General features: G+C 36.2%; 2 protein-coding genes across 2 annotated transcripts; both read left to right on the top strand.

Moving 5' to 3' along the window:
* Nucleotides 1-405: 405 nt before the first annotated feature.
* LOC130721364 (aminopeptidase M1-like) lies at nt 406-5,600 on the top strand. Its single transcript, XM_057572152.1, has 15 exons — nt 406-1,128; nt 1,256-1,503; nt 1,624-1,728; nt 1,876-1,992; nt 2,245-2,358; nt 2,827-3,009; nt 3,116-3,401; nt 3,484-3,605; nt 3,686-3,783; nt 3,859-4,036; nt 4,112-4,226; nt 4,304-4,371; nt 4,484-4,558; nt 4,935-5,012; nt 5,132-5,600. The coding sequence occupies exons 1-15, from the start codon at nt 474-476 to the stop codon at nt 5,315-5,317; spliced, it is 2,628 nt and encodes an 875-aa protein (XP_057428135.1). The 5' UTR covers nt 406-473; the 3' UTR covers nt 5,318-5,600.
* Nucleotides 5,601-8,889: 3,289 nt separating this feature from the next.
* On the top strand, nt 8,890-15,026 carry LOC130718202 (translation initiation factor IF3-1, mitochondrial). Its single transcript, XM_057568717.1, has 8 exons — nt 8,890-9,189; nt 9,696-9,786; nt 10,347-10,414; nt 10,888-10,986; nt 11,938-11,994; nt 12,510-12,578; nt 13,279-13,347; nt 13,446-15,026. The coding sequence occupies exons 1-8, from the start codon at nt 8,983-8,985 to the stop codon at nt 14,433-14,435; spliced, it is 1,650 nt and encodes a 549-aa protein (XP_057424700.1). The 5' UTR covers nt 8,890-8,982; the 3' UTR covers nt 14,436-15,026.
* The last annotated feature ends 74 nt before the right edge of the window (nt 15,027-15,100 follow it).

The following is a 15,100-nucleotide window of genomic DNA, read 5'->3' as shown; positions in this document are numbered from 1 at the left end:
TTGGTAGAATGACTGATGCAGACTGGCTCATTAACCAACCGTTGGATGGAGTTAAAATTTTAATATGTTGTTCCCAAAACATTGATCTTCAATATTATAAGTGATTGGATCATGAAAAAAACATATATGTGTTATAAAAACCAGGTCATGCGATGCAAGAAGCATCTACATTCTTCAATGAAATAAAACATTAAAAGAAAATAAAGTAAAATCCTAGAAATCAGAATTAATGTCAGTTGTTAAGTCCTAGTCTTTAGGAATTGAGGATGTTATGGTTTAATTGTTTAGTGGTTAGCTAATATTTAGGGGTTGTTATAGATAGTGGTTGTTTTTATTATCTGATGTAATGCCTATTTAAAAGGCCTCTCCTCATGAATAATAGTATCCCTATTTTCAGTTTCAATCGTTTTGCTATCAGATTTATTTATTGTCCGATAATGTGGAGGTGATTTCTCTCTTGTCGTTTGGGTTCAATGGATCAGTTCAAAGGACAACCCCGTCTTCCCAAATTCGCCGTTCCAAAACGCTACGACATCAGCCTGAAGCCTGACCTCGCCGCATGTCGTTTCACCGGTTCCGTCGCCGTGGACATCGAAATCGTGGCCGCCACCACCTTCATCGTTCTCAATGCCGCTGACCTTTCCATCACCAACGCCGCCATATCGTTCAACGCGAGTCTGAAACCTTCACGAGTTGAATTGTTTGAAGACGATGAAATTCTGGTGTTGGAGTTCCCAGAGCAATTACCTGTCGGGTTGTTGGGTGTCTTGGTGATTCCGTTTGAAGGAATCCTGAATGATAGAATGAAAGGCTTCTACCGAAGTACATATGAGCACAATGGTGAGAAGAAGAACATGGCAGTTACACAGTTTGAAGCAGCTGATGCCAGGCGATGCTTTCCTTGTTGGGATGAACCTGCCTGCAAGGCTACTTTCAAGATCACATTATTGGATCTGCCTCATGATCTTGTTGCTCTTTCTAACATGCCTGTTGCCCAAGAAAACATACATATACATGATGAAGGAAATCTCAAAACTGTTTCATATCATGAATCACCAATCATGTCTACATATTTGGTTGCGGTCGTTGTTGGTTTCTTTGATTATGTGGAAGATCATACCTCTGATGGTAAATAAAACCAACCATGTGTAATGTAATTTATTTCCGATCCTATGCAATATTAATGCATGCATGCACGCACGCACATTTTTTTAACTTTCTGTTTTTCATTGCATTCAACATCTCTTCTCTACAGGGGTCAAAGTCCGAGTGTATTGTCAAGTTGGTAAGGCAAACCAGGGGAATTTTGCACTTCATGTTGCTGTCAAAACTTTGGAATTATACAAGGATTACTTTGACACTCCCTACTCCTTGCCAAAATTGGATATGATTGCGATCCCTGATTTTGCTGCTGGAGCCATGGAGAATTATGGTTTGGTTACATTTCGTGAGATTGCTTTGCTCTACGATGATCAACATTCTGCTGCCTCCAACAAACAGATGGTACGTACGTAGTCTCATTCATTATATATCCATAAATAAATTTCATGATTTAGTCTTGGTCACTTGAATTTTGAAAAAAATAATAATATTTCTTTCTTTTAATTTGTGGTTGCGGTTAAGGTCGCTACTGTAGTAGCTCATGAACTAGCACACCAGTGGTTCGGAAATCTTGTCACAATGGAATGGTGGACACATTTATGGCTGAATGAGGGGTTTGCAACGTGGGTAAGTAAAGTTGTGTGGCTCATATATATATATATATATATATATATTTTGTTGCCGTTGCAGAGTCTTGTTAATTTTGTTGCTTCTTTATTTTATTCTAACTTCATAACTAAATGATAGTTTTTTACTTTCTTTCTTCTTCTTCAGGTGGCCTATTTAGCAACTGATAGCTTGTTTCCTGAGTGGAAAATATGGACTCAATTTCTTGTAGAATCTAATGGGGGTCTTAGACTGGATGGGCTTGCGGAATCCCACCCGATTGAGGTATCATTTGATCTCTCGTTTTTTCATCGCTTTAGTCTGCCTCAGCCTCAGCCTTGGATTTGGCTTATTTTATCTGATTTTGAGATTTATGCCAATTTCATCATTTGTCATATAATATCAATCTATATATTGGTAGATACTTTTCAAGTAGATTAGATGACTGAATTGATATGTTTATTAATATTTGGTTAAAAAGTAAAAAAGCTGTCTAACATTTTAGTGCATTTCAATCTTTCTAAATTATTTTTACAGGTGGAGATAAATCATGCTCGTGAGATTGATGAAATATTTGATGCCATAAGTTATACAAAAGGCGCATCTGTCATTAGGATGTTACAAAGCTATCTTGGCGCTGAAGTTTTTCAGGTCAGCACGCTACTTCCATAAAAAGAATTTAAATTTGATAGAGTCTGAAAAGCCCACATGAACTGAGAAAATTATCATTGTAAGTTTTTAGAGCTTTGAATTCAGTAGGTTGAATTGGTTGCACAATTTAGTTTGTGATATATGGTACTATTTTATATTGAACTCAATGAGCCACTGGCAGATGTGCTTTTATGTTATGGCATGAAGCCCACATGAACTGAGAAAATTATCATTGTAAGTTTTTAGAGCTTTGAATTCAGTAGGTTGAATTGGTTGCACAATTTAGTTTGTGATATATGGTACTATTTTATATTGAACTCAATGAGCCACTGGCAGATGTGCTTTTATGTTATGGCATGAATGTTTTTAAAAGTGTATATTTTACTACGTATGAAATAGAATATAGCTCGAGTTATATATTGCATTAATTGTGATTGAATTATACATTGTCTTTTTTTGTGTAACCAGAGATCACTTGCTTTGTATATAAAAAGGCATGCTTGCTCAAATGCGAGGACTGAGGATCTGTGGGCTGCACTTGAGGAAGGATCTGGTGAACCTGTAAATAAGTTGATGACCTCATGGACAAAGCAGCAAGGATATCCTGTTGTATCAGTTAAAGTCATTGATCAGAAATTGGAGTTTAATCAGGTTTCATTGTTGTATCTTACTTTTTCATTACTTCCTAGAGTGCTTATTTTCAGAGAGAAAATCCATGTTTAATTTTAACTTGTAAGCTTTTTATGCTTATTGGCAGTCACAATTTTTGTCAAGCGGTGCTCAAGGGGAAGGCGATTGGATTGTTCCAATCACACTATGCTTTGGCTCTTATGATGTCCGCAAGAATTTCCTCTTGCAGACAAAATCTGAAACACATGATGCTAAAGAGTTGTTGGGTTCCCCAATTGCTGAAGGCGTTAGTTCTTGGATTAAACTTAATGTGGAACAGGCTGGTTTCTACAGGGTGAAATATGATGAGCTGCTTGCGGCTAAACTTAGATATGCTGTAGAGAAAAAATTCTTATCGGTATCGGACCGATATGGTAAATTTCATAATCTCTTGATTATTATTTATTTCCAACGGTCGAAAAGGAAAATTTAATAACTTCCGAGTTACTACTTCAGGAATTTTGGATGATACACATGCACTTAGTATGGCTTGCCAAGAACCATTGACCTCCTTGATTAACTTGATGGGAGCTTACAGAGAGGAAGTTGATTATACTGTCATTTCTAACCTGATTTCTGTAATGTTATCTTCAAAATCTTGCTCATTCGTTACTTGGGTTATTTACTGTATCTAATTCCGGATTTTTTCATTTTACAGATGAGCCGTAAAATTCAACATATTGTAGCTGATGCAGTTCCCAACTTAGTAGATTATTTCAAGCAGTTCTTTATTAACCTTTTCCAATACTCTGCTGAGTAAGTTGTATAAATTGATCTTGGGAGGTTGGAATTTCAGTTAGGTTTAACATTCTTAATGATATTGTCTTGCAGGAGACTTGGTTGGGAGCCTAAACCCGGAGAAAGTCATCTTCATGCAATGTTGAGAGGAGAAATTTTGACTGCCCTCGCCGTATTTGGACATGATCTAACACTAGATGAAGCTAATAAGCGTTTTCAGGCATTCTTAAAAGACAGAAATACACCGCTGCTTCCACCAGATTTAAGAAAGGTTTGCTGCAGTATCATTTGAATGCACAAAATTTCCCTATGAATCTTCTATTGATAATTATTGTAAACTTGGCAGGCGACATATGTGGCTGTTATGCAACGGGCAAGCAAATCTAACCGATCAGGTTATGAATCCCTTCTGAAAATATACAGAGAAACTGACCTAAGTCAGGAGAAAACGCGCATTCTAGGTAATGAAATATCTTCGATGCAAGCATAAAATCGTTTTTCTGAGTCTAAATACTGATATTTTTCTATGCTTGTGTAGGCTCACTGGGATCTTCACATGATCCAGATCTAATTCTCGAAGTTCTTAACTTCGCGTTGTCTTCTGAGGTATCTAATTTTCTGCTATTTTTTCAAGTCAGGTTATTCATACATAATTACATATACAATTGACATGATTATTACCATTATTTTGGAGATTAATATGTTATATATGGTCAAGGTTCGTAGCCAGGATGCTAGTTTTGGGCTTGCTGTTAGTCTGGAGGGACGAGACGTGGCTTGGGAATGGCTTAAGGTATGAACAACACAGAAACAGTATATGAAGTGTGAGGCACATTAAATTGAAATGAAGTTAGGCACACACTTATTTTTCATCTGTATCAATATCAGTTTTCTTCAAGGTTGGGGAAATTGGTCAATGTTTTGAGTTAGATATAATTTAATTAGACAAAGTTTTCATTCTGTTATTAGTGTTCGGAAAATACTTAGTCCTAGAGCAAGAGTCTGATTTGGGAATGTTACTCAAATTCTTTGCTAATTCATATCATATTATCTTATCAAATGCTTTTACATGCCACTGGTTCTATGTTAGTGATCATGATACATATACTTTTTTAACCCCTTTTCCCATGTCAGCGTCATGTTCTTAATAGTTCTCCAATATTATACAGGAGAAGTGGGAGTACATCGTAAAAACATACGGTTCTGGATTTTTGATTACTGTCTTTGTCAGCTCATTTGTCTCCCCGGTTTGTCTCTTTTGCCTCTACATGTTTTGTTCCATTGGTTTTCTTAACAAACTTGATATCCGCACTCTGGAATGTTCAATTATAATGATTCGTTCTTCTTCTTCTTCTCGTTGGTGCAGTTTGCATCTTTTGAGAAGGCCATGGAAGTAGAGGAATTCTTTGCTAGCCATCCCATGCCTGCCATTGCTAGAACGTTAAAGCAGAGCCTTGAGCGGGTTTCTATCAATGCAAACTGGGTGAAGAGTGTTCAGAATGAAAAAAGTATTGCCGATGCTATACAGGAGTTGGCATACAGGAAATACTAGACCCTGCTTCTTCTTGTTTAGGAGTGTATTTTCTATGTCTCTGTGGTGGTGATTATGAGCCTCACTTTTTTTTCAGTCTATCAATGTTTTTTTCTTTTGAAACTGGTCTATCAATGTTACTATGCCATTGATGTCTGTGCATGGCATAGAGCTCGAGCTGATGATGATCTATGAATTAAGGTCGAGTTCAAATGTTTTTCATGCATATGAAAGTGACCAAATTTGTTTCTTGTTGTTCACATGATATTCTGTTAAATGATAAACGAACACCATGTTGTTGTCACATCTCACATGTTTCACTTCACATGCTATTAGCAGCATCTTTTTCTCCTCCACACCATTCTCCCACTTCACCCCTCTCGCTTCTCTCTCTCACTCACACAGTGCCGGATCCAGGACCCCGGGGTCAGGGGGTTCAAATTTTTCAAATGAATACATCGATAAAAATATAATTAAAAACAGCTTTAATATGTTTATTATAGAATTAAAAACAGACTCAACTTCACTATACCAAAAAAGTAAACAATTGCAATTTCTAATACAATAATATCAAATCAATAAATTGAGGATTGAGAAAACAGAAGTGAACATAGTCTAATTGAGTGATATTCTAAAACTATTTTACCCCATGCATCACAATTAAATCCTAAACCCGAAATTAATTCTCTCATTCACCTCTATCTCTCTCCTGAAAAAATGTCATGTTATCAATATCTCATTTTCCCAAATGCCCCATCTTGTGACTCAAGCAGCACAAGGCATTACATTATGTAATTGTTGTTCCCCATATCAAGAGAATCTCCAAAGACAAAATTTGCAGGTGGTTCATCTGAAGTTGAAATCTTAGACAAGGAAAGAGCTATAAAAACTTGAAGCATAAACTCAACCATAACCAGTTTATTCAACTAGATGTCCAATACAAAATATATAGAACAATAATCAATATAGTGAAGTTTTCAAGTAGAGTCCTCTATTTTTCTCCATAGAAAGTGCACAACAAAACCGAGGCCAATATTAAATAACATATTTTAAGATTCAAGTTTTAAATTAATTTTAAGTTTCAAACATAAATCTAAATTTTCCAATGTTTGCATAACAAATCGGTCTTCAAATCAGTCTAAACAACATTTCAAAATTCAAAAATAAAATGAACCGTAGTTGAACCGGTAGTAATTTTTTTTGGTGAATGAGAAAGAGAACCGGTAGTGATATTTAAATTTATTATATCAAATAGGAATAATAATAACATGAGATAAATTGAAAGTGATATTTAAAATTACATCATAAATTATATCACTTAAATTAATATCTATCTAATCGATAAGCTAAATATATACTTGTGTCTACTAGGCTAATTAACATGGATGCAAATGACAAAGATAAATGTAATTATAAATCTAAGAGAAAGATATAACAATTGCATGCATGTTCCTATTTTTTTCCAATTTGAATCTTGGGCCTTCTTTTTGTCGTTGCATCCCTCTGCTAGCAGAGATTACAAAGTTTATTAATAATTAATAATTCAATAGTAAAATATTGGGTTGCATCCAGACAATTAGCATAAAGGCCCAAAGACTCATACTTATTTAGAAACCCTAGTACGTGAATATCCTTTCCAATCTCCTCTGTGCGCCGCACTCACGCTCAACACAGCCAGGAAGCTTCTGTTATTGATTCTTCTCCATTCTTTTTGTGTTTTATCTCACTTACCGGTACTCTGAGTAGTGAGTGCGTGTGATTGTGTGTGTGAGGTAAAGAGGAGTGGGTCTTGGGTGCAAATAAAAATTTTCAGGGGTTCAAAAAAAAATTATACAAGAGGGTATGTAGAATTTTTATTTTTTCAGGGGGTTCATCTGAACCCCCTAAGTGTAATGTGGATCCGCCCCTGCACGCACACCAATTCCGCCAAGGCCCACTATGTCATGGAATAGGATACTCTCAAATGAAATTTTGTGTACATTTCTCTCAAATATTAAAAAAATCCATTTATTTAATACATGTAAATGTAAAGAGAGATAGAAGAAAAAAAAAACTATTTGAGCTTAATAAGAGGACGGCAAGTCTTAAGAGGGTGACATGCTCCATTGACAATTTGTTTAATTTTATAACTCTAGTAATAATATTAGCAAAGCAAAAGTTACGGTGTGTGCATGATGTGTTATGTACATTTAAAAGAAGAATGTTTTTCAATAAAAAATATCTATTGAAAGTTGTAATGTTGCTGAGAACTGTCTTACTAAGAAAAAAAAAATGTATTAACCCTTTGCATTTCATTACCAATTACACACCATGGAAGATATATAAAAAGAGAAAATGCATAAAAATAAGAGTGTAATGGAAATACATTGTCAGGGTAAACGTTTTTTTTTACACAGACGCTCAGTTGAATTCTGCCACATCATGAAATATATCTTTGTTTTAATTATAATTTAAAATAAAGTTATTATTCCTCATACGTGACATGTTGTGATTGATTGTCAGTGTAAAATTGTTTTACACTCTGTAAAAATAATTAGATAGAATAAAAAGTGCACTGAAATGATAAAAGAGCATATGGAGTGTGTTAATGGACGTACAATTTCTTTTTTCTAGTAGTTTAGATATCTTTGAAAGGCATTGTGATGAAATATTAAATTAATTACAGTGTCATGAAAGACCTAAATAAACAAACTGTTGTTAACTAGTGTAGAAAATGGAGAGGTAAGGGTCCTAATAAAATTTAAAATACATATGGGCCAAAAATAGAAAGTCCTTTTAATTTTAATATTAAAAAATGATAAAAATTGAGAAATCTATTATAGTGGGTATAATTCCCTTTATACGAGGTTACACTTTTTTTTGCGAGTACTGACAAGTGGACCCCATCTTCCTTTCACTAAAGAAAAAATTGCGAGTACTAACCGCCTACGTGCGGCTTTTATCTTGTTACCACACCTTACAACCAATATGGTTCGTATATCTTAGAACTAGCATGATACTAGTTTTTGGAAGGTGGATTGTCTATCCGATTGTGCTCACCTTGTTAACGTGCTGCAAACATGGATGGATACCACAAATTTTTGGAATTATGAGGATATCAACCGGGTTCGACAATTTATGGTTAACTTCGAGGAAATCAAGCTGGTGCATATTGGACAAGACAGAAATAACACAGCGGATGCTTTAGCTCGAGAAGCTTGTAGACTTGGGTCCCCTGTTCAAGTGTGGAAGAGTCCCCCTCTTTTTTTATGGATCGCTATACCTAGATGCAATTAGATAGTTTTCCTTTACTGTTACTTTTCCTATTGTAACAAAAAAAAAAATAGTCCATCCTCCGGAGTCGAACTCGGGACCTTCACCCTTCATCCCACCCAACCCTTATGTCCCTAGCTCTTTACCACATTAGCTTTCCTTCGGTGACATGTGTATTATGAGGGTATTTTAGAAAAGCTAAATTGTTGGTGGGAAAAGATATGTGAAGGGTGATAAAAGAATCACCCAAATCTTTTGGGCCTAAGTCCCTAACCCAAAGACTGAACACAACCCAATCACACAACTCTATACCAAAAAAAAATTTCACAACTCAACTATGGCACTGTCACGAACATAACAAAACACTTTGAGGTTGTTGTTCGTTTTCGTTTTCTCCCAAACACACACAAACCTCAGTTTGATTCGTTGAGGTAATGGCGTTTCTGCACCAAATCGGAAAACGTAAGCTGAAAACCGTGTGCATCCAATTGCGCAGATGCTACATTCGTCTTCCGCATGATTCTTCATTGAATTCCACCCCCAAACCTTACCCTTCGGAGATTCCACGTCCGTGCTCGGTTTTTCATGGTAGACCCTCAAGTGTTTATAATAGCGTCAGGTTTTTCGCTGCTCCCATTCAGGTAAATTTTTTCAAACTTTCTGTTGTTGATCAGACTTGAGGATATCAAGGTTGTGATTGGAAATGGGTTGCTTAGTGATTTGTGATTTGAGACTGGTTTTGGATTAGTATATTACTTTTATCATCTAAATGGAGGGCATTTTTGTTGCTTATAATCTGTTTTCTTAGGTGTATTTGGATAAACAACTTAATTAGACACTTATGTCAATAAGCACTTATCACTTAAGCATTTATTATTTGCGAAACTTATCGAAATAAGCTCAAACAAACATATATGTAAGTGTTCAATCACGGGCTAATTTGAGAAATTTATTAAAATAAGCTCTTTTAGCTCAAAAGAGCTTATAAGCTTGATTGAACACTTTTTTGTGTGTGCATGTTGTAAGATAAACTCAAATAAACTCCTTCAGACATACACTCGTATTGTGTTGTTATTGCTCATTGTATTAGGCATTGGTGGTTAAAATTGGTACTCCTTGAATTTGATGATGTTTTCTGGGTTTTCAGTTTCAACCAAAGCCCAAGAAGGAGGAGGACAATGGGCCACGGCTGAATGACGAAATCAGAGCTCAATTTATCAGACTTGTGTCAGATGATGGTAAACCCACGACCCACATTTTAAATCGACGCTGGTTTGGTTGTTTATTTTTGTAGCTTTGTTTATGTTATTAACTTATTATCCTGATTGGTGGCATTGCATGTGTCTGTTAAATCTGACATCTTAGTTTTATTCATTTTTAAACTCTCGTCGTATGAGCATAAAGCGAGACACTCTATTATTAGAAAAATGCTAGGCCATACAATTTCCTAGCTATTTTTTGGCAATCGTACCACATTTGCTCATCATATATTCATATTAGATAATTGTTTTCCCCTGCTTGATATCAAACCCTTACAGTTTACTACTAAAATCAACTTCAATATAGCCTGCAGTTGCTTGCTTAGCGCTAGGAATTTAAAGTTACATGAAGAAATCAGAAACATACACATAATAAAGGATATATGTCCTTGAAACTTTGGAGGGTGAATATGTACTGCTTAGAGCTATAGAAATTACTACACGGACTTGGAAAATCAGCTGTGTGCCATTTACTTTATCTATGCACAGAAAAGTTTTGGTTGAGCTTTGGATGTCCCTCTAAATATGAGTCCATGCAGGGCATACAGTAGTGTCAAGGTTTCAAGCATTGGAACGTGCCAGGAATCTTAAACTTGATCTAGTTGAGGTAAATGATTTTTTTAATTCTTTCCCCATGTTAACTGTGTATTTTTTAAGAGATACATGCAAAATATAGATGCTGAGTTAAAGTAGGTTATGTCGGAAATTCATCATTTACTGAAGGAATTGTTCTTTTCTTTTTCTTTTTCTGCATTCCTGTCCTGGTGTTTTTTTTTTCCTTCATTTTTTTATGTCATTCCGTTATTATGGGGATGGCCTTAGCCCTTAAATCCTTCTAACCGTAAGTTGGGGTAATGAGTCGAGGGTGTATGTTTAACATTACATTGTTGTGGGTTTCAAAGAAAAAAATAGTGATAATTTTAATCACCAAATACAACATATCCCTAATATTTGTGATATTTTATGAACGTTGGTCGACTATATACCCATGCATCATATCTGTCAAACTCTTAAGCATTAAAATTTGCTTCCCCATATATCTTGTGACATTTATTATGAGAGTACTTGGTCATGTTACAGGTTGATAAAAATGCTAAGCCACCAGTTTGTAAGATTATGGACTTCCACAAGGAAGCTTACAAAAAACAAGAAAAGGATAAGGAGCGTGCTAAAAGCAAGGTGGAGTATGCTTTTGATTAATGCAATTGTTTCCAAGTTGCTTGTGAAGTTTCTTTAATTGCTTTTGGTTGAAATCAGTGATAAGAGTTTTTCTCCTGGTCATTTCAATTTAGTAATAACATATGAATCTTTATTAGCAAACGACTGATAAAAGTACATGTTTCATATTGCATGCTAATTGCTAAAAATGATGGCAACATAATCGGCAATGAGTATAATGAAGTAATGTGATATATAAGTTGGGATTTCTTTTCATGTTTTGCATGGACTTATTTTCCACTTTTTTTCAAGTCAAGATTGACTTGCTAAGAATGGGTTTGACTGTGGACAATTGGATGATTCCTGTGGAGCTACTATGTGCCTGCCAACTTGGAAAGAATTTGATTATGTTTGGCGGGTCTTGTGCCCTTCATAATAATATGCCTGGCTAAAGAATCAGATTTATGTTCCCATGTCTTGCCGCACACTGACCAGGCTCATAATGTCTAACTCAAATTTCAACCATTGAGCGACTGATTTGAAGGAAAGAAAAAACCAGGAAAAAGCTCTGGCACTGAGCAAAATGAATATGCTGAGTGAAATCCTTGCTCTATTCTCATAATTCCAACGAATTATCCTGTTGCAGCTAGCTTTCTTATAGCAAGGATAGTTGAAATATGAAACTCTAGGAACTAGGATGTAAAGCCTTGCTTTTCAAGTTCTGAAACGGAAACAGAACCCTATATTTAGTGTGCTTGAAAAGTTCTTGATCTCCCATAATTCTCATCCCCCACGTTCTTTGACTAATATGGTAAAAAAACATGTTTCATTTTTCAGTGGGTGCTATGCATTTTAATTACTCAGTTATACACTTATACTGCTGTAATTACATGTTTAGGGAGTTGTCAAGGACAAATATTTAATCTTTCGATGTAGTATAGTTTTCTTAATCATTTTTTCTGAAAAATGCAGTCTGAGGTGACATTGCGAAAGGGGGAATGTAAGGAAGTGCGAATTTCTGAAAAAACTGTAAGTTTTCTTGCTTTGAAATCTTATCTTATAAATATTTTAGCAAGTATATTTATTTCATCTCAGAATTGTGAATAGTCTATTGTAAATTAAGTCCAGTAGCACTTAGTTTTCACTAGGTCTCCAATTGTGGTCTTGTTGATGGGTTCTAAAAGCAATACTTAGCAGTTTTAGCTAGGCCTATATATGTCTGGGGACCTACGTTGTGGTATTAGTATACATGCAAATATTCAGGTTCTTTACTTGTTGCATTCTATAATCTAGTCCAAGGCTTTTGGTGCCTGGACTAAAAGAGGGAGACACTTGGTGCCATTTGAATCAAACAAGTGATCTGGTGAAGGAGTTAACCATCAAGATACAATTTGTAGAGAGAAATGTTGAAACTGCAAGATGTTATGTCTTTGGTTTTAACTTAAAAGGTTTCTGGTATATGTACTTTGAGGGGCTGTCATATTTAATTTCATGAACCTGGAAAATGGGTTTGGATGTATTGAAATTTCTGTTAATGTTTTCAGGAATCAAAAGATATTAAGATGAAAGCAGATATGGTTAAAAAGTTAATGGAGAAGGGTTATAGGGTGAAGGTACTCTCTTAATCTCTTTTCATATATGGCATATTCCCCCTGTCTGATTTTGATTCATCTTTTCCTTCTGTACTGTCTCCATGGTGTTTGGGGACCAATCTCTTAAAGAGTGTGTTCATTTCTAGGCATCTAGATAATTCCAAACTCGCAAATTTAACATTCTCATGCATGGTACAAAATTCAAACTTTGTAAAAGTATTCCTAGTTATTATTGATTACTAGGAAAAGTAAATGCCCATGTTTCCCTTGCCTTTATTCCTATAGTGAGAGGTAAGTCTTTTCCTTTCCCATAACTTTGCACCCGCATTCCATTCTGTTTCCCTTTTTTTTTTTGGACGAAATAATTTGAAAAAATATTAAATGGTAACCAAACATATTTATGAATTTACTGGGAGAAACAACCTTTGTTACAGTGTTTCTGGGAATATAATTTCAAGGAATACAATGGTACGCCTTGAAACAAACACCCCCTATGTCATTGTGTTTCTTTATGTTAGAAACTGTGTTTGCTTTCCATGCAAAAGGTTGAGGGTGCATCTAGTTTTGATAAATGATAAGAGGAGAAGAGAATGAGATAATCTTTTACGATATATATCTTTGAACAACATATGTCGCATTCATCCGTTGCCTCATGCAAAGCTTTGATTTGATGTATTGTTAGTTAACTCAGTCACGATTGCCTTTTCATGTTTCTAAATAGTGCAAGGCAACATCAAGCAATGAAAATGCAGACTTGGCAGGATCATCTTTGTCTCGTCTTTTGGCTCAGGTACAATGGCTCCTGCTTTATTCTGTGTTACCTGGCTAATTTTTACCAGTATTTTTCTTTATTATCCTTCGGTTCTATATCGTAAAAGCTCTTTGCAGATAGAAGATGTCTGTGTTGTGGAGAGTGGACCACATATAGCAAGAAAAGAAGTCTATATGGTAGTCAGACATGTTAAATATGGACCATCCAAGAAAGGTGCGAAAAAACCTCAAGATGCGGCACAGATGGCTCTGAAGGCTGAGGAGGGAAGTGCCAATTCTAGTGATTCTATTGAAGATAAGAATCACAATTCTGCTGAATCTGGGTTTAAGTTTGAGGAGGTGATTTCTGATGGTGACAATCATATTTTCTTCTCGGATGCGAGTACCAAAGACAAAGATTCAGGATCTCCTGCTGTGTTAGAAAATAGGTATAAAAGAGCTGATCATCCGGGCGAAAACAAGTCTCGTTCCAACACGCCCAACACGCAAGTGCCTCCTGCTGTGGCCGAGAACAGGTACCAAAGAACTGATCCTAGAAACCGGTTCCAACAAACAATACCACCAAATACTACAGGTCCAGGAGTAAGAGATGGAGGCAGATGGACACCCTCGAATCCGAATGAGCCGAGAAACCGATACCAACAAACAGCATCAAATAACACAGGTCCAGGAGTAAGAGATGGAGTCAGATTGTCACCCTCGAATCCGAATGAGCCGAGAAACCGATACCAACAAACAGCATCAAATAACACAGGTCCAGGCGTAAGGGATGGAGTCAGATCAACACCCTCAAATCCGAATGAGCCGAGAAACCGATACCAACAAACAGCACCAAATAACACAGGTCCAGGAGTAAGAGATGGAGCCAGGTGGACACCCTCGAATCCGAATCAGATGAGGCATGCCCAGGTCGATAGCAATGTTCATCCCAGAATTGAAAATACCAACCAAGGTATTAACATAACTCCTGGATCAAGAAACTCAATTCCTTCACCTGACACTGTCACCAGGAACCCTGGAGCTCCCACTACCCCACGTACTGGTTTTGGCATTTTCAGTGCTTCTAAAGGTCCTGAGGCACAAGGTAGTAACAGTAGGGATGCCTAGGCGCAAAGAAGGGAACTCTCAGGGCTGTACTAGTCTCAGTGAGTTCGAGAAACAACACATATAGCTTGTTTGGATCAACTTATTTTTCATCAGAATCAATTCTGGCAACCAGTAACTATTCACAAAAGCTTCTTTCCAGAACTGATTCTGACTTTAGAATCAACTATTCAAATGTGGAAGAATTTCCAAACTCGCACTTAGTGTCTTTGGACTTCCGTTGCAATCTATTGTGAGATATGAATTTCCCTTGAAAGTGCTTTTAAGCATTGGTGGCGGAACTCCAAACAGATTAGATAAAGGGTGTTGGCAACTCTTGCATAGAATAGATAGGCTTAACTAATATATTCATGATAATGACAAACATGGTCTCATGACAGACTATTTTGTTTAGAAACATGGATGGATGAAACTATGAGTAACACATTCACAGGCTTGCAGCTGTATTTATCTTGGCTGACGCCTCAGTTTTTTGAGGTGTTTTGCATCATTTAATAATGTTACTTTTGGAATCGAAACACAATTTTGATTTTGTGGAGAAGGGGTTTGTTAACTACCCCAGGGGAAATTTTGATGTATTATGTGATTCTATTATTGTTTAATGTGCACTGAGGCAGCAGATATGATTACTACTTGTGCATGCCACAACCTTTAGGGCTGAGGGTAGG

This window comes from Lotus japonicus, chromosome 5 (assembly GCF_012489685.1).
Source record: "Lotus japonicus ecotype B-129 chromosome 5, LjGifu_v1.2".
Taxonomy (NCBI): domain Eukaryota; kingdom Viridiplantae; phylum Streptophyta; class Magnoliopsida; order Fabales; family Fabaceae; genus Lotus; species Lotus japonicus.
The sequence above is the reverse complement of the archived record's forward strand: the minus strand, read 5'-3'. Positions and strand labels throughout refer to the sequence as shown.